The sequence below is a fragment of the Podarcis erhardii genome (genome assembly GCF_964252035.2).
Source record: "Podarcis erhardii genome assembly, chromosome: 2".
Classification (NCBI taxonomy): domain Eukaryota; kingdom Metazoa; phylum Chordata; class Lepidosauria; order Squamata; family Lacertidae; genus Podarcis; species Podarcis erhardii.
The window spans coordinates 106,966,680-106,986,520 of record NC_138498.1 but is presented as its reverse complement, the minus strand read 5'-3'; the positions used below and the strand labels follow the sequence as shown (position 1 = coordinate 106,986,520).

Sequence of the window (19,841 nt, the reverse complement as noted above, 5' to 3'; positions counted from 1 at the left end):
AGGAACAAGCTGGACCAAAGCGAGGATCCATCAAAACCAGCATCCCCTCCTGGCAGATACCGCTGAGATATGCACGAGCGAAGCATGGAAGCAACAGCACTTCTGCAGGGCCCGATATCCGGGGGTACATCATCTCTGAATATGGATGTTTTTTTACCTAATACAGTGGTACCTCAGGTTACAGGCGCTTCAGGTTACAGGCGCTTACAGACTCCGCTAACCCAGAAATAGTACCTCAGGTTAAGAACTTTGCTTCAGGATGAGAACAGAAAACGCACGGTGGCAGCAGGAGGCCCCATTCGCTAAAGTGGTACCTCAGGTTAAGAACAGTTTCAGGTTAAGAACGGACCTCCGGAACGAATCAAGTTCTTAACCCGAGGAACCACTGTATGGCTAATCATCATGGATAAGTGTATCCTCCTCAAATCCATCCAGTGAGTTTTTAAAGGTAAAACAAAACAGAACAGAACAACCACCTCCAAGAGGCAAATGCAAGAAAGCACTTAGTGCCCATGCAGTTTCTTTAGTTGCATATTTAACATATATTTTGAGATGCTTCTCTTTCTAAAAGTCTGTGGCAGTCAAAAAGGGATACACTAGATAGTAGCAGGACCTAATAAAAAGGAATGAGCTAGTTTGGTCTGTGAAAAATCCACGGGGTTTCTGTTCCAACTTTGAAACTGCCTGCTGGAAGCTCTTCTGTGGCATATGCAGGCGACAGGGAAGAAGAGATTCCGACTCAGCATCAGGAAGACCTTTCTGCTGGTAAGAGCTGTTTGACAGTGGAACAGACTCCCTGGGAAGGTTGTGGACTCCCCTTCCTTGGAGGTTTTTAAGCAGAGGCTGGGTGGCCATCTGCCACGGATGCTTCAGCTGAGATTCCTGCATTGCAGAGGGTTGGACTAGATGCCCCTTGGGGTCCCTTCCAACTCTAGAATAATTATTATTATTATTATTATTATTATTATTATTATTAATAATAATAATACCCTGCCCATCTGGTTTCCCCAGCCACTCTGGGCGGCTTCCAACAGAATATGAAAATACAATAGTATATTAAACATTAAAAGCTTCCCTAAACAGGGCTGCCTTCAGATGTCTTCTAAAAGTCTGGTAGTTATTTTTCCCTTTGACATCTGGTGGGAGGGTGTTCCACAGGGCGGGCGCCACTACCTAGAAGGCCCTCTGCCTGGTTCCCTGTAACTTCGCTTCTCGCAGGGAGGGAACCGCCAGAAGGCCCTCAGAGCTGGACCTCAGTGTCCGGGCAGAACGATGGGGGTGGAGACGCTCCTTCAGGTATACTGGACAGAGGCCGTTTAGAGCTTTAAAGGTCAGCACCAACACTTTGAACTGTGCTCGGAAACATACTGGGAGCCAGTGTAGGTCTTTCAAGATTCTACGATCTTGCCTTCAGGACAATCTTCAGCTGAGCAACATTCCTGCTTTCTCAAGGCTCTTTCGCACTTTATGTTACATTTGCTCAGCAGCTCAGCAAAGGGCGGGGGGGTTGAATACAACCTGAAAAGACTTGAAGCCAACTAGGAACAATAGCTTCCCCAAGCTGGTCCTCCGCCAGCTTTCTTGCCAATGCCTGGCAAAGGAGTTGGGCTCAGTGTCCTGCTGCTGGGGAGGTAAAGCTATTCTGTCAAACTCCTCTTTCAAGCAGCAAAGGCGGCAGCAGGAACAATAGGCACAGCCAGCCTCTATGCGGGGGGTGGGGGGCGGGAATCCTGCTAGCACAAGAGCTCGCCACAATGAGCTACAGCAGCCAGAAGGGTGCTCTCGCTGTTCTATAAAGATTTGGGTGCGGGTTATTTTTTGCTTGCTTGAATGTTAAGAAAAACCCTCCTCCCATACAACAGGAAGAGCAGGCAAGCAGAACTGAGGCAAAGATGGGAAAGATGTGGCCCTCCACTGCCCTTAGAGCACATCTATCACCCCGGCCATTGGCCAGGCTCACTGGGGCTGATGGGAAACCAGGAAGCTGCCTTATGAGGTAAGGTGAGAGAGGGAGAGAGAGAATCGCTGTTGGCCACCAGGCAATGGCTTTTTCCACCTGACCTGCCCCACTGTCCAGCTCTAGGAGCATTCGCAAGGGAACTACTTCCGGAGGAGAGAGACTCTGTTTGCCAACAAAGATGGCTGGTTTCACCTGGGCTGCCCCACCTCCAGCCCAAGGAGCTTTCAGAAGGGAGTTGCTGCCACAGGAGTCATGTGGATATGGGTTTTAATGAGCTGAACAGTGGTAGATATGAGTCATTGGGGTGTGCAGGGGGTGTGCATGAACTTAGTGCTTAGTTTGTGTTTTTGGCTGCTGTTTTATTCATGTTGTTAACAGGGCCGTCTTAAGTATATCCATGGTGCAAAGATCCCTCTGATGCCCCCCCTCTCCTTCCTTGCTGGCAGTTTTGCGGGGTTGGAGGAGGCGGGCAGCAGCTGGAGGGCGGCTCCTCTGGCAGGGAACAGGTGCAGGCTCTGGGTGCAGCACTGCTTCAGCGAGGTGGGCGAGGGCAGCAAGCTGATGCCAGGAGGCGGTGCGTCCAGCCTCCGCTTCTTCCCTGGCACCCTCCAGAACCTGGCGCCCCGGCGCCCCGCGCCACTTGCCTCTATCGGCAAGATGCTCCTCGTTGTTAATATTGTTTTATAGCTCATAAGGGCTGTATTGCTTGTTCATCACATGGTGCAACTTTTGCTTTAATTGTGATGTTTAGCTTATTTTTCAGTTGCTGCTCTGTTAGCGGTGTTGCCTCACTGGCGATCTGTTAATTATCCCGTATGTTTTATGCTGTATTTTTGATGGGCTATTACATTCTATCATGTTATTATTATATATATAATATTATATAATATTATTATTTATTTATTTATTTATTTATTTATTATTTTATTCTGTGAACCGCCCCAAGATCTCTTGATGAAGATCGGTTAAATAAATAAAATAATGAATGAATGAATATTGTGTGTAAACTGCTTTGGGATTCATTTGAATGAAAAGCGACGAAGAAACAAAACAAATCAAAAATGCCAAATCGGACTGTCCATCATCCAGCTCAGTCTACCCACACTGGTTGGCAGAAGCTCTCCAGGATTTCAGAAAGGGGTCTCTAGAGGCCTACCTGGAGATGTCGATGATTGAACCTGGGACCTTCTGAATGCAAAGCAGATTCTCTACCGCTGAGCCACGGAACCTTCCCTGGACCACAGGTTCCACATCCCTGACTTAGGACGTCCCCCCAGCATCACGAGGACCAGCTTCTTTCAAGCGAAGCCCTTGTTTCTGAAGGCAAAAGGCTCTGGAGTGTGGCTGCTGGATGATCTCGCAGCTGTCCTGTTCATGAACGGGGAAGAGATGAACAATTCTCTAAACGGGCGAAATTCACAAGCTGCCGAACCTCATTTAAGCTCACCTGTGCCAGGGGGAAAAAGCCTTAACCCGTGAACCTCTCCCACGGGAACCCACTTAGCACCAGGTTTTATGCGTTGGGGTTAGCCGCTGCCGCAGGCAAAAAACAAACAAAAGCAGCTGGAGTGGAGTTTAATGCTTAGAAAGATGGGCTGCGTTAACAGGCCAGCGGTTTCTCTCCACACCATGACTGAGACCAGCGAGGTAGGGCCCACGGGCCAGCTGCAAGCGCTTTGAGACAGAGGTTCGCCCAGGTCAGCCATCTCTCCATGAGCTCCTCCTCCTACGTCTGAATAAATATTAACAGGAAGAAAGCCTCTGTTCAGGTGATCAGGTTCAGACAGCACCAGAAAACCTGCTTTCTGGGCTTGCAGAATTTCCCCCGCAGGGCTCTGAGCCGGAAGCGAAAGTAAGGATAGCGACTCTGGTGGGAACTCCAACACCCAGAGAGAGGCGCCAAATAGAAGATTCTCCTCTTGCGAACTCCACACGGTATACGAGGGGAGACTCTCCCGCAGGTCAGCCCCACTTAGGTGCAACAATTCCCCCCAGCACTGGCCAGGTAGCTCTCATAGTTCTCCTCGCAGCGTTGGATGCAGCGGCAGAAATAGCTAGGGTCAGCAATGGCCTCCAGGAGGTCTGTTTGAACCAGGCAGATGTTGTACAGCTCGGAGGTAGGGGCCGTGCGGAGACAGCTGCTTCCTCGCCCTGTGAACACCTGCCGGGTAAAAGAAGAGAAAGCCAAAATTTTGAGGCCGTGGATGCGACAGAGGAGCCCATAGAAGGTGGCAACAGAAGAACAAGCTGCTAGCCAGCCCACCCCTCTCCTCTTTTACTCTGGGCGGCAACATGTCTCCTTGGGTGAGACAGAGAGGTGTTGGACCTCAAGGGTAGCCCAGAAGCCCCTTCTCTTCAGAAGCCAGACAGTCTGGATGCCACAAAATTGGAGACGGTCCAGCCCAAGGAACGGGAAACAGATTAAGCCTTTTAGAACACAAGTAGCAATGGCAGAGGATGCCACTGAGCGTGAGCAGAGTGGCACCCCCTCAATACAAAGAAGTAAGAGCCTACCTGCCTATGATCAGGGGTTCGGAGGAAGGAATTCCAGAACAGAGCCTGTGACTTCCAGAATGAGAAAGTGAGGCTGGCTAGGACAACAGCAGGGAAAGGGAACTTTCGGGCTCTCGGACACTATTTCCTGCAGCAAGCATTCAGTCAAGAGAGTGTCAAACATCCCCACAAATACATCACAAGCAGCTCAAGTCCCGGGGTCTCAAGAGTGGCCTTTGGGGACTGAATGCTGCAAGCTATGGCTCAAACTCGTATGGGAGGGCAGGGAGGGATGACGACTTTGTAGTAACTTGCTTTGGGTTCCTTCTCACTGGAAAGAGCAATACAAGCCACTCTTCCTGAAAGCACTCCTTGTGGAAGATGCAGAATGGTGAAGCCCTTCAAATGCATTGGCTCTCAGCTTGCGTGGCAGCAGTGTCCTCTCCTGCCCTGATCTGCATATAGACTACTCCTAAGGAAAGGACACAGGTGGCGCTGTGGGTTAAACCACAGAGCCTAGGATTTGCCGATCAGAAGGTCGGTGGTTCGAATCCCCGCAATGGGGTGAGCTCCAGTTGCTTGGTCCCTAGCCAACCTAGCAGTTCGAAAGCACGTCAAAGTGCAAGTGGATAAATAGGTACCGCTCCGGCAGGAAGAAAAACAGCGTTTCCGTGCGCTGTTCTGGTTCGCCAGAAGTGGCTTAGTCATGCTGGCCACATGACCCGGAAGCTGTACGCCAGCTCCCTCGGCCAGTAAAGCAAGATGAGCCCTACAACCCCAGTCGGTCATAACTGGACCTAATGGTCAGGGCTCCCTTTACCTTTACCTTTAAGGAAAACACAGAACGTTGTTCCCTGTATAATCTTCAATCTTGGTTCATGGCCTTACTGAACAGCACCTAAAGTGGCCCGATCTATAGGAGCTTCAGGTTGCGGAAGGGGAAATTGGACCGACATCCCCTCTCCTGCCGGAGCCCTTGACTGAAAACATGCACAGGCCCCCAGTCCTCCCTTCTGCACTGCTATGAAATGCGTCGCAGCCCTCTCTTGCCCTGAATCTAGCAGGCAACCTCCAGGAAGCAAAGAACAGACAAAAAAACTATAGCCAGAGGAGAGCAAGCTGGAGCACGTTGTGTTATTACAGTCATTATTATCAGCCGCATTTTTACACTAAGGTGTCTCAAAGCAACTTGCACAATAAAAACAGAAATAGCCCAGACGATAAAACCAGCGATAAAAATAGCAACGGCCAGAAATAAAGGAATGTGATCCATGCACTGAAGAGGAAAAAGCGGGATCGGGATTGAGGCTGACCTGCAACTGGCCTCTGAAGCCAACAGATTTGATCAGGAGTTTGCAGAAGCGCCAAAGGTCACCTCCACAGCGTTCTCTCTAAATATAATTTGGCCCAGGGTCATGCGGCCAGGGGTGGATGAGGAACTGCTGCCCTGCTCAGCAAAACAGGGGCTCAAACGTTCTGCAGATAGGGCAGAGGCGGTGCTGGGAGCTCCTCGCCTCTAGTGCAAAGAGCTCTTTGCGTTAACTGATCGGCTATTAAGTACTGAATGCAAAGGAAGGAAACTTCCTTTATTTCCAAAACGGAGGGGCAGATAGCATCCCTTCCCATGCGCAGCAGAGAACCCCAGGAGGCCATTGTCATGACTGGACTCCAGCAGGAACCAATTAACCTTTCCTGCCCAGCCATTCCTCATTCTGCCAGCCCAGCCGGTGCCAGTGCATTCCCTCCCATGCCCTCTCCTCCTCTTGGGAGGGCACACTCTCAGTCATGCACAAAGAGAGCTGCCACAATGGCCAGATCCTTCCCACTCCTCTCCCCAGAATCTCACTTCTGAGCATGCTCCTCTGGGGAAGCTGCCCTTTAAGCACCGAGGGCTGTGAATGAGCTTCAGACCGCTCAGAGGCAGGATGCTGGGCTACAGCAGGCAGTGGGGATGACTCACACCAGCAAGAGCAGGCAGCACGCACCTGCCGTTCTGTGCCAGCAAAGTCTCCTCTACTCACCTGTGGTTTAAACAGGCAGCTGGCTTATCCCTTCCACCCTGTTCTGCATCTCCTCTGGGGCTGCCCAAGGGTTTCCCCTGACCAAGCTAGGCGTTTGGAAGGCAGCTCTGCCATCTAAGGGCAGCACAGGGTTTCAGAGGTGGCTGTCAGACGAGCATGTCTTCGCTCTGTCTCAAAGCTCTGGCCACAATCCTTCACCGGCCCAGTCTAGCCCACCTCCCAGGGTTGTCGTGAGGATAAGAGAATTATAAAGAGGATATGATCTGATAAGCGGGGTGGTTTTTGTTTGTTTCTACACTGGAATATTTTAGAGCAACGATCCATGGCAACGATACCCGAGGGTGGATGATGGTGTCGGCATCGTTCAGGCGAATGTTGTCATCGATACAGATATGGTGGGTGCTTGTGTCGTGAGGGTCAATCCAAAGGGGCTTCCCTCCTCGGCTGGAGAACTGGTTCCTGGCCCACCTGGAACACACACACACACACACACACACAGAGAGAGAGAGAGAGAGAGAGAGAGAGAGAGAGAGAGGGGATCAGAACTTCTATGGGGATTTTTCCTAGGTTGCTGAAGCGAGAGTCTGTAATGAATCTTAGCAAAGACCCCACCAGCCCACCTTGTCCCCTCCAATGCAACGAATGGAAACGAGAAGGCAAGAAATGTATTGCATGCAGTGATCATAAGGGTCAAGCTGGCCTATTCTTTCTGCATACAAATGCCAACTCAATTAATACATCTATTCTTATCCTACACAATTTATTCTGCTTTCACGGTTCAGCATTTGAGAAGATTTAGATTACTTTTGACAAGGAATGAGATGATAAAAAAAGAAAAGGTTCAGGTCGATGGCGGACAGGGACTAAGAGCCAAAAAAGATGGATAGAAGTTGCGTTGGCTGTTCACGATCCAGCTCTTCACCACGGGAACCTCCCTCTCATTTCAGAGCTCTCTTGTGAGAATACAAAAACATTTCCAATCTCCTGTGCAAAATAAACCTGCTTCTTCAAAATCATATTTGAAAAGCTTCTTAGGCTACCACCACAGGACCCTGCATGGGAGGGGAAACTGCAAATAGGTATGCATAATTCTCAGTGCAGGACTTCCCATGCAATAGCAGCTGTTTGTGCTCCATGTACCACAGAACAGAACCCAGAAAAGGCTGCAGGAAGGGCTTAGGCAGGCAAGCCTTCCAGTACTCAAAACAAATAGATGCTCAAGTATTACAACTGGGTTGTGCTCAAGTATTACAACTGGGTTGTGGCTGGCTACATTTCCAGATGGCCCAAGAGTCCATCTTTTCTAGATCACAAAACTAACAGGTTTGCTCAAAGCTTCCGGTGGCTCAGGCTGCATGTCAAAACAAGAGTGTTACTCCCAATAGAACTACCTGGATTTAGCACAGTCCATTCCCTGCCTCTCCCTTTTTTATTTTTTTTACTGGTACAGGACAAGATGAGCCCTCAGTCCTAATCTCAGCAGCAGAACACAGCAGAGCCAGGTGGATCTTAAAGAACCAATGGCGACTTTGCATTTTAAACAATTGCTCTTGGGTATCTTGGCAGATGTGAGCTCAGTAAGGGAGAGGTGGCAAACCTATGGACCTCCAGACGTCGTTGGACTACAGTTTCCATCAGGCCCACTTAACATGGCCTTTGATCAGGGATCATGGGAGTTGGAGTCCAAAAGCATCAGATTCTCTATCCTGGCGGTAAAGGAAAGGAAGAGGCAAGCAAACATGTCTCAGCCCTGCAGGAATGTCAGGCTGGAGACAGGGGAAAAGGGAGGAATCACTTTCTTTCTTCTTCTTCTTCTTCTTCTTAATAATAATAATCCTATCATCATCATCATCATCATCATTATCATTATTATTAGGATTTATACCCACCATCTTTCTCCAAAGGAGCCCAGAGTGGCAAATGTATTGGGTAAAATTCAACTAAGCGCTAAGTGTGTGCATGCAACAAAAGTCTCCTTGTGCACTGAGACTTCCCCCCAACCCTACTTCTCTATGCTCCTTAAACCTGCTCTGGGTTTTCCTCCAACCTGCCAGAGCAGATTTAGGGGCACAGGTGGGGGGGGGGAGTCCCATTGCACAAGGGGACCTTGATCCATGCATGCAGCAACTTAGCTGAAACCCGCCCTACAATACTAATGCAATTAAAACTTCTAAAAACATTGGACGCTCAAACATACCCTAATTTATACCAGCAGTCCCCTACCTGATGCTCTACAACTGTTCCGGATGACAACCCCCACAGTCCCAGCCAGGATTATCAGAGATAATGGGAGTTATAGTTCAACAGCATTGGGAGACGGGGCGCCACATTGGGAAGGCTGTTTTAGACCACAGTCATTTGCCTGGCTCAGAAGCAACTGTCACATGAGGCCAGGACACAATAAATTTGTGTGCTGGTGTGGCAATTAAAAAAGTCTGGCCAATTAAAAAAGTCTGGCCAAGCTGGGGTTTTTTTGAAAGCCACTATAAACGAAGCACCGACATCACCCTAAGTAAAAGCACATCAGTCGCCACAGGCTAAGAAGCAAGCCGCCATTCTTATTCCTCACCAGTCAAAGTGATCCTGGAAGCCACAAAGGCCTTCCCTGGAGCTGAAGTAGAGGTACAGTTTCCTGTTGCCATCTTCACTGGAGAGCCGCCCTGCTCCCTGCGTCAACACCACTTTTCGATTGCTGCAACGTATCGTTCCAGGACTGACGTCCACCGGCAGCTGCCATAGCGTAGCGGGGAGGCAGAGGAGGGGTGAAAAAAGCAAATGAAACACAGATCACTCTCCTGTCAAGCTCTCAGCAGCAAACTTGAGGTCATCAAAGCAGAGCATTGTGTGCACTGAGAAGAGGAATCACCCTGAACTGGACCTGAGGATCAAGGGCGTTGCACTGGCGGAGGAAGGCGGGTGTGGGGGGTGCAGTGCGCACCGGGTGCCAGCCGTGAGGGCGGGTGACATTGCAGCACCACCCACCCCCGCTCGCTGTGCAGGCGGCGGGCTGCTAGGGACGACGCTGCTGAGGGCGGCTAATGGCACCGCCACCCCAACGCTTGCTGTGCAGGCGGCTAGCCCTAGCCCCGCCCCTGCCCCAGGTGCCAGGGCAGGTAGCTCCGCCCCTGGGGCATCGCCCCACCTGGATGCAGAAGGGGGCTGTCCCACCAAATGGATTAAAGCCTCCTTCAGCCTTCCCCAACCTAGTGCTCTGCCCCTGTTTTGGACTACAACTCCCATCAGCCCCCACCAATTTGCCCAAGAGTTTGGATTTGATATCCCACTTTATCACTACCCAAAGGAGTCTCAAAGCGGCAAACATTCTCCTTTCCCTTCCTCCCCCACAACAAACACTCTGGGAGGTGAGTGAGGCTGAGAGACTTCAGAGAAGTGTGACTGGCCCAAGGTCACCCAGCAGCTGCATGTGGAGGAGCAGGGAAGCGAACCCGGTTCACCAGATTACGAGACTACCACTCTTAACCACTACACCACACTGGCTCTCAGGATGCCACGAGTTGGCGTTCAACAACACTGGGCACTCGGCTGGGCTACTTCCATGTGACCAGCAGAAACTTTCTCGACTTGCGTATGAATGTTCTGCTCACATCAAGCAGTGTTGCATGTTAAACCTGGAGCTGAAATGGATGTAAGGGCCAAGCGGTCTTTAGAATTCCCTTTTCCATAGCCAGATGCCTCTGGGAAGTAGGGAATAAGAACAACAGCCTGTTGTGTGCTACCAATATCTGATCCTGACAGAAATACTGTTCCTGGGTATGGATCTCAACTGCAACAGCTGGAGAACCCACGCAGTATAATGGACAGCAAACTCTATTGCAGAGATCTGGGTGGAAATGTCCACTCAGTCATGAAATTTACACAGGGCAGCTTTGGGCCGGTCCCTCACCATTAGCCGAACCTACCTCACAAGTATGAAAATGGGATCGCCCCCTGAGCGCAATGGAGGAATGGTGAGATAGAAATGTAATACATTAAGTAATAAATACAATTGCATTACCATCAAACATCCCCTAACAGATCACAAAGGTTGCCATAGCTGAATTCTCTTGGCAGCTGGCAGTGCACCAGAACTGATGAATGTGGCAAAAGTTCAGTCCTTAACAACACTGAAATTTACTCACATTTAATTCCAATTATAAAGGAAGGCTTTAGCGGTGTCAAAATATTTATTTGGTCCTCTCAAATGCCACTAAGCATCAACGGATGGCAGAATTTGTCTCTTTTCATGCATCAAATGCCTTCTGTCTAAGCAGAGAGCCAGCACGGTCCAATCTTGTGGACAGTGTTTTGGACTTCAATCAAATGCCGCCTTAGTCACAATCTTGGCAAGCTCATTGTTGTTTGCTTCAGTTTCTCATCTGTAAAATGGGAACATTAAGTGCCCCAAGCAGCACAAGGAGTACAAGCTAAAGTCTGCAGTGCTCTACCCCTCATAATTCTTAACGGCCCCATGCTCACAAACCTAGCTAAATGAAATAGGGCCTAGGATTCAGAGAAATGTGGCAAATGGAGGATGCACAGGTGCTTAAGAATGGAAAGGTAGGTACAGGGGCCCATAGCAAGGGCACAGGAAGCTCTGCAATCTATAAACAGACCACCTCAAGATCATTTAAGTCATAACCAGGCTTTCCCCCATTCCTGAATATTTAGCCCATTATTCAGAAGCTTCACTTTGGAAGTACAGAGACCAAAAACCTGCTATTTTCAATGAAAGCTGAATTCCTCCAGGATTCCAGCAAAGCCACCAGGATTCTTCACTTTCAAACAAGATATTGCAATGTACAATGTTGGCAGCCTTGGTCCCCAAAGCGCAAAGGAGAGTCCCTATCAAATCCAAAGCTCCACACCTCCAGTATTATATTCATTTCTTATCAGGCAGCCTAATTAAATAATGCCGGATTTAATTTTGGCTGCCTACCCTTCAGAGAGAGGAAGCAATCAGCTGTGAGCTTGGCAGGATTTCCTAGAGGAGGGAAGAAGAAGAAGAAGAAGAAGAAGAAGAAGAAGAAGAAGAAGAAGAAGAAGAAGAGTAGTAGTAGTAGTAGTAGTAGTAGTAGTTTGGACTTGATATCCTGCCTTTCACTCCCCTTAAGGGGTGTAGAATCAGGTAGTCTCAACCTGCATCTCATAGGATGCCAACAGAGGCTGCATGGAAGGCTGGGACCTGGGAGACCAGGGTTCAAATCCCCACTCAGCCATGAAGCTCACTGGGTGGCCTTGGGCCACTCACTGCCTCTGAGGCTAACCTACCTCACAGGGTTGTTGTAGGGATAAAGGAGGATGGGGAGAACCAAGTATGCCACCTTGAGCTCCTTGGTGGGATACAAAGGCAATAAATAAAAAAGTGTCTTCAGCGGAAGGGCATCTAGAAAACTGAACAAACCAGAAAAGCAGAAGGCACTGGGATCAAAGAGCCTCAGCCAAGCTTGCTGGGCTTGTGGAAAAGGCAAGTTGTGACTAAAGCAGCAAAAGCAATGGAGGAACCCATAGAATCATAGAACTGTTGAGTTATAAAGGACCCCAAGCATCACCTAGTCCAACCCCCTGCAATGCAGAATCTAAAATGTCCATAAAGGACCCTTGACCATTAGGTCCAATCGTGGCTGACTCTGGGGTTGCGGTGCTCATCTCGCTTTATTGGCCGAGGGAGCCGGCAAACAGCTTCCGGGTCATGTGGTCAGCATGACTAAGCCGCTTCTGGTGAACCAGTGCAGCGCACGGAAACGCCGTTTACCTTCCCGCCGGAGTGGTACCTATTTATCTACTTGCACTTGACATGCTTTCGAACTGCTAGGTGGGCAGGAGCAGGGACCGAGCAACGGGAGCTCACCCCATCGCGGGGATTCGAACTGCCGACCTTCTGATCAGCAAGTCCTAGGCTCTGTGGTTTAACCCACAGCACCACCCGCGTCCCTAAAATGTCCATAGCAGATGCTTAAAAACCTCCAAGGAAGGAGCGTCCACAGCCTCCCAAGGGAGACTGTCCCAGGGCGCTCGTTTTCTGCCCACTCACCGAGACGTCCCGCAGCGCAGGGAAGTGGGGGTGCTCCCCCTCCAGGGCGCAGCGCACCGCCTTCAGGACACGAGCCAAGTCCGTGCCAAAGGTGCGGAAGACGACGGCAAAGTGCCTCCCTTCTCGGCGGAGGCTCTCCAAGAGGCGGAAGAAGGAAGGCAGCACCAAGTGGTAGCGCTTGCCCCGCTGGCCGGGGATGGAGAGCAGCGGGTGAGGCTGCCCCTGCCACTGCAGAAGCTGCAGGTGGCGCTTGTGGAGATCGCAGAACTTCCACCCGGGGGGCGTGTCCGTGAATCGGGTGTTGCGGCCGTACTGGGAGTAAAAACTCACGGCACCCGGGCAGGGAGGGAGCAACGAGGGGGACTCGCTCAGCCACTGCCACTTGCCTGGAAGGAAAGAGGAAGGAGGTGAGTTGAGGGCAGGGGTCAGCAAACTTTTTCAGCAGGGGGCCAGTCCACTGTCCCTCAGACCTTGTGGGGGGCCGGACTATATTTTGAAGAAAAAATGAACAAATTCCTATGCCCCACAAATAACCCAGAGATGCATTTTAAATAAAAGCATACATTCTACTCATGTAAAAACAAGCTGATTCCTGGGCCAGATTTAGAAGGCGATTGGGCTGGATCCGGCCCCCAGGCCTTAGTTTGCCTACCCATGGTTTAGGGTCTAAAGGAAGGAGGAACTATCTCTCTCTCTTCCATTGATGGGCTCACACTCTGTCCTGGGCCGTAAGTCCCAGCACAAGTTCACTTTCACCTTCAAAGCCAACTCGAAGCCTGGGAAGGGAACAGAGCTTGCCAACAAAACAACAAAACACCTGCTTTGAATGCAGAAGGCACCAGCATCTCACAGGAAATTAAGAGCCTACTGGATCAGGCCAATGGCCCCCTTGGTCCAGCATCCTGTTCTCACAGTGGCCAACCAGGTGCAGGATTCGAGTACAAGAGCACTCTCCCCTCCCGCAGAATCTCAGAGTTTGACTGGGAAAGACTCTCTGCACGAAAACCTGGAATGCCACTGCCAGTGTCTAGAATGCACAGAGCTCAGCGTGTAGAGTGCCCTAAATAAGGACCTCCTTTACAGCAACCTGTGCCAGCCTGGTGCCCTCCAGATGTTTTAGTCTACGATGCTCATCGACCCAAGCTAGCACATCCTACCTAATGGGAATTGGGAGTCCAAACATCTGGAGGGCACCAGGTTGACAAAGGCTGCTTCCATGGTTCCGCAACAGCCTTTTATTGAATACCTTTTTTTAAAAAAAGTGGGGGGCTGGTGGAAGGAAGAGAACAATGCGCAGTGAAGTAGAATACAAATCTCTCATGCAAGTGGCAACAGTTCAGACAGAGGGCACCTGAAGTCAAACAGCTTAGCCAAGTACATGTTAATTTTAACTTCTCGGTGCTCCCGCATGTGTGCGAGAGAGAGTTGGCAGGCGGCTTTAACCTAATTCTGAAGAGACCAACAATATGTAAATGTGCCTGGGAGAGATACAGGATGCAACAGCTCCTTTGATAAGGTTCCCTTTGCGCAGAACAAAAGAGCCTGATCTATAAGGAGATTTGGCTCGTGGGCGGCATAATAGCACACGGTGCTGTCTTGCAGCAGAGCACCAGGCTAGTAGTCTCTTGGTCCAGATCCAAAAAGCCGAGGATGTAGGCAAGTTAGCCTTGAGCCTGGGATGAGATACAATGGGCAGGACTGCCCTGTTTGCTTTCCAATGCTAATGCTGAGAGGGAGGGCAAGTGGAGGTGTCATGAGAGGGTGGGTGGCTACTTCCAGTCCATTTTTAACCCATCTTCCCACCTCCCTGTCCAACCCCTTTTTCCTCTGTGGTATGCAGAGTACAGGTTGGGAGCTTGCCAGAAAGAGGGCAGTACCAACTCAAGGTGGGGGGAAACCAAGGCAATCATAAAAAGAAGCCGAAGAAAACTTTTTTTATTTACAAAAACACTCAATTTTCTATTATTATGTATAATGCGTCTGGAAGGCTCTCTTAAAAGACAAAAGAAACCCAACAAGCGACACTACCTGCCTCTGACGAACAGGACATCATACTTGAAAATGCGTTAGGCAGAATAATAGAAAATTGGGAGTGCATTTGTAAATAAAATTAATACTATTTTCTTCAACAGCTGATGAGGGTTGTCATTTTTTGTTTTTGGTGGTTTGCTTGTGAACTTTTTGAATATCTAAAAAACAGGGTGTGTGTGTAAATTTTTATTCTGAAAGTATGGCCCAGAGAGAAAGTTTGAGAATCACTGCACTATAGTAATAATAATAATTTATTATTTGTACCCCGCCCATCTGCCTGGGTTTCCCCAGCCACTCTGGGCGGCTTCCAACAAAGATTAAAAATACATTAAAATGTCACACATTAAAAACTTCCCTGAACAGGGCTGCCTTCAGATGTCTAGATGTGCATTAGCACAACGGGGGCTTCCTCCTGCCCCACCTTCTCCCCACAGAACAGCACATGGGGGTAGGAGAGGGGAGACTGCTCCATCAGACAAGGAGAGATGCTTGTGCTAACAGAGCAATCTCCTTAGCCCTACATTAAATTATCCCCCAGGCTTCTGCCTCCTTCTCTACACACCCCTTGGCCCAGTGGCGTAGCATGGGGGGTGCAGGGGGGGCTGGCCGCACCGGGCGCAACATCTGGGGGGGGGGCGCGCTCGCCGCCTCCAGAGTCGCCGAAGAGCCTCGGGCGCAGGCTGTAGCAGAGCCCCATGTCTCGCAGAACCGACGAGCTGTGCGCACGTCCGGGCTGAAGGCGTCCGGCAGGCAGCGGCTCTCAGCGCTCGCCGCGGTCCCCGCGCGGCAGGCAGCCCCTCCTCACAGCCCCGCCGCTGCTGCTGCTGCAGCAGCTGGGCCATGTTGCATTTTCCTCGCCTCTCTGCCCTCCTCCTCCTCCGGGAAGTGGCGTTGTTTGGGCGGCAGCGCCAGCGGCAACTCGCCTCAGATCACCTGACACGGACCCGCCGCCGCCGCCGTGGCTACCTTACCGTAAATACCCCAGCCCAGGCAGCAGCAAGAAGAAGCTGGCAGCGACGGCAGATTAGGGGTTAGGGGCGCAAATTACTTGCCTTGCCCCGGGTTAGGGGGCGCAAATTACTTGCCTTGCCCCGGGTTAGGGGGCGCAAATTACTTGCCTTGCCCCGGGTGCTGACAACCCACGCTACGCCACTGCCTTGGCCATACTGTTTCTCTCTGCATCACCTATCCTGAAAATCAGAAATGATTAAAACAAAACCAAGCAATTATTATTTCTTGCAGTTTCATCCAGCCATTGAACTTAAGTTTTATGTCACAGGAACTGAGATTTCAGCTGCTCACATGGTCTTACCTGTTGGGTCGATTTTCCCCCAGGTGACAGTACTCAGGAAATAGTTGAGAGCAGCTCTGGGGTCCTGACCAGTGACAGCATCAGACACTACGATAGTGTTGTTTAAGTCTATGTGTAGAACCAGCTTCCGTTTCTTAGGGCTTAAGATCACCCCGGAAAGAGGGACTAAGCTGGTGGTAGTTCTTGGCTGCTGGCAGTCCATTTCTTCATCTTCTTCTCTTTGGGCAGACTGGCCACGTTGCCCTTCTGCACTGCTAAGATTGGCGACCTGGTCCTCCTCTCCAGAATTTCTCACACCATTCCCAAGACCATCAGTCTCAGAACAAGATTTTCTTTTCATCAAGCTGGAACTACTGGAGACGGACTGTGTGCCAACTATTCCAGGAGCCATCTCTGTACATATGGTCATCAGCTTGGGTTTCAAATCGCTCGGATCCGTGTTGGAAATATCATCTCCTGCAGTGCAGCTGCCAGAGAGATCTCTCTCCCTTGAAGCTGCTGGGTCACTCATGGGCTGGGATGAATTAGGAGGGAGATGCCGCCTCAGGCTCAACTGTATGGAGAAGAAGAGTAAATAGTCACTATTTCCCCCTATGTCATTCAATGTGAAGCAGAAGCTTATACAGTGGTACCTCGGGTTACATACACTTCAGGTTACATACGCTTCAGGGTACAGACTCCGCTAACCCAGAAATAGTACCTCGGGTTAAAAACTTTGCTTCAGGATGAGAACAGAAATCATGCAGTGGTGGCGTGGCGGCAGCAGGAGGCCCCATTAGCTAAAGTGGTGCTTCAGGTTAAGAACAGTTTCAGGTTAAGAACAGACCTCCAGAACGAATTAAGTTCTTAACCTGAGGTACCACTGTATAATTAGATGCAGGTTCACTCAGCTATAAAGCCCACCTACATGGACATTCTACTGCTCAGCATGGTGAATTGTTGAGACTAAGGCACTGTGGGAATAAAACAGTGTGCTCTTCATAATCTACTTCATAATCTGCACCCTCAATATCTTCTGAGCTAATTTGTGCCATTTCTTTTTATAGATGGGTGACTGAAACAGAAAAAAAGTTTACTTTCTCCAGACCACCCCAGCGAAAGCCAATCCACCAATTTAGCAAAGCTATCATAGTGTGGAGAAAGTGTATTGACTTCCTAAGGTTTGCATGAGTGAGAAGAAAACGGGAAGAAGGTGCATTGATAGATTTGCATTTATAGAAACCTGCCTCTAACTGATCAATAACTGAGCTGGTTCTGAACTCTAGTTTTAGGAAAGAACATAGGAAGCTGCCTTATACCCAAGTCAGACAATTTCTCCTTCTAGCTTGAGATGATCAACAATGACTGGTGGTGGCTTCCCAAGGTTTTCAGACAGAAGCAATTCCCAGCTCACCCTGGAGATGCTGGGGACTGAATCTGGAAACTTCTGCACTCAAAACACATGCTCTGCCATTGAGAAATGGCCGTCCTCTCACATGGTTTTTTAGATCACACATGCAACCTACTCCCTTATCTATTCACTAAAATAAATAGGGTTTCTCGTCTGTCAAGCTGAATCCAACGCTTTACCCACCAGATGCTGTCAATTCTGGAACTAGAACACCGCAGAGACTCCAGCACAGGCCTGACCAGGATACACCCAGCACCTTAGATTCACCTGATCTTTCTCCTACGGTTCTTTATGTCCCTCTTTCAAACTGCCCAACCACTAATTCCCACCATACCTTGCTCATCTGTTTCCTCTCCTACCTGATGTGTTGGTCTGTCCCACATAAGCAGACAACCATAAGCAACAGCTTGCAGACATTCCATAGCCACCTGCTCACAAACAAAAGGAAGAACTTTGCATAACTGAACTTAGACAAATCATTGTCACAAGATGTGTGGAAAACAATTAGCAGAGAGAGAGGTTCTTAAAAAAAGGGATTAGCTGCTGCCAAACATATGAAGGTAGAGTCTACCACTCAGAGTCTACTACTCGCCACAATTTAACATGGAACCTCAGCATTCAGGGCACATTTGTATGCAAGAATGTTCAGAGATCTTCTCTGTGTGTATTTCTGATCACCATGTGCAGGAGACAATGGGGAGTCTACTTCCCATTCTTCCTGCTTCTCAGTTTTCCAAAAGCAAAACAAGATAGCCAGTTGGAAAGGACTTGATCTTTGGTCTGATCCAAAAAAGGCAATGCAACTCTGTATTTCCACCTCTGGCAAATACATTTCATACAATATGTAAGGAGGACTGTTATTCCACATCAAAGGCAAAACAGAACCACCAAATATTTTCTTGCAAGAATCAGAAGCTAAATATTCTACTCTGTTCTTTACTCCTACACAAACCCGCCTTAGCTTAAAAACCAAGCAAATTAACCAGACTTGCGCAAGGCTGGCCAGCAGTTCCGCTGTGGTTAACGGCACTTGTTGCTTTCAAGCCAGCTCCTGAACCCTAAGGCTGCCTTCTTTCATGTACACACCCTAACGTGGGAATAAAGCTCACCGAACACAGCTGAGCGGATCTGGAGCAGGGTAAACCCGTACTGCAAGGCTGGCGATTACCAGTTTGGGGAGTCCCGCCGGTCAGCCCACACAAGTCACAGAATCATAGATTTGCAGAGCTGGAAGGGACCACAAGGGTCATCTAGCCCAACCACCTACAATGCAGGAACCTTGTTGTCCAACATGTGGCTCGAACCCCCAACCCTGAGATTAAGAATCTCATGCTCTTAATAACACTATACAAATTTATACAATACAGTGGTACCTCGGGTTAAGTACTTAATTCATTCCGGAGGTCCATTCTTAACCTGAAACTGTTCTTAACCTGAAGCACCACTTTAGCTAATGGGGCCTCCTGCTGCTGCCACGACGCCGGGGCATCCTGTTCTCATCCTGAAGCAAAGTTCTTAACCCGCGGTACTATTTCTGGGTTAGCGGAGTCTGTAACCTGAAGCGTATGTAACCCGAGGTACCACTGTAATGTATGGGAATATCGTATATTGCCATTTGTGTGTGCGCATATTTTCGCTTTTATATGTATCTTGTTGTTTTTCTCCCTCTCACTTTTCCTTCTTTTCTCCTGTATCACTTGATTTCTTTTAACTGAAATCACCTTAATTACATAGAGAGTGAGTGAGTGTGTCTCATGCCCTGCCAGCTGAGCTACCCCTCAGGCATGGCAGCAGTTTTCTTAAGCTTCTCATTTCCTCCAGCCTGACCTTAACTGCCTCTAACCCTCTCATGGCATCCCCCTCTTAGCCACCATCACAGGATCCCTCGCCCCAGGGACCCTCTCTCCACACCCAGCCCCGGACCCCCAAGTGGGTCCATGAGGCTCGTCCTCTCCCATGGGACCTCTGGTGAGAGGGCGAGGGGCGGGCGAGGGGCGCCCTTCCCCCTCCTCCTTCCCAGCCCTGATCCAGCCACGTGACCCAGTCCCGACAGGCACCGCCAACAACCGCCATCCCCACCAGCAGCGCTCCCCCTCCCCCACCCGCCCCTTCTTCTCCACCGTTACCAAGATACCGCCGCTGCCCGGCGTCCCACTTCCGCTCCGCCGCCTCCGGCATGTAACCATAGAGGTTTTTTTTCGCTCGGCGCCTAGAGACGCCTCTTCCTCCCCTTTTGCGTTTCCTCGTTGCGCTTACGGAGGCTGCGGCGCCCCCTGGCGACCGGACTCCGTTTTCCGCTCAAGTTTGCCGACTGCTGTTCATTGTGGCTGGTTGGTTTTTGCCATTCGAGTGGCTGCTGCGTTGGCTTTGGCACGGGCACGTTGCGAGTCTTGTAAGAAAGAAACGACGCTTGGTTTTACACGTGTGCAGCGGATTGAGGAAACCTAGCCAGATGGGCGGGGGTATAAATAATAAATTATTATTATTATTATTATTATTAATACCGCTCCACTTAAACGAAATAATAAAAAGACTTAAGAAAAAGGGGAAAGACACCGCTCCACTTTGGTAGGGAGATGTGCGTTTTTAATCACCACTCGCAT

At 49.7% G+C, this 19,841-nt stretch overlaps 2 protein-coding genes across 2 annotated transcripts in view; both read right to left on the bottom strand.

Annotated features, from left to right (window-relative positions):
* KLHDC8B (kelch domain containing 8B) overlaps nt 1-3,254 on the bottom strand; it is a 52,052-nt gene extending 48,798 nt beyond the window's left edge. Inside the window, exon 1 of the mRNA XM_081853755.1 lies at nt 3,117-3,254. The gene's annotated coding sequence lies outside the window, so the exon portion shown is untranslated. The remainder of the gene's footprint in view (nt 1-3,116) is intronic.
* A 266-nt stretch (nt 3,255-3,520) lies between these two features.
* Nucleotides 3,521-19,564, bottom strand: LOC309336908 (uncharacterized protein). The gene is made up of 6 exons (XM_081853407.1): nt 19,365-19,564; nt 15,849-16,401; nt 12,506-12,891; nt 9,044-9,204; nt 6,810-6,942; nt 3,521-4,121 (listed from the first exon to the last, which is right to left on the bottom strand). The coding sequence occupies exons 1-6, from the start codon at nt 19,422-19,424 to the stop codon at nt 3,933-3,935; spliced, it is 1,482 nt and encodes a 493-aa protein (XP_081709533.1). The 5' UTR covers nt 19,425-19,564; the 3' UTR covers nt 3,521-3,932.
* Between the last annotated feature and the right edge of the window lie 277 nt (nt 19,565-19,841).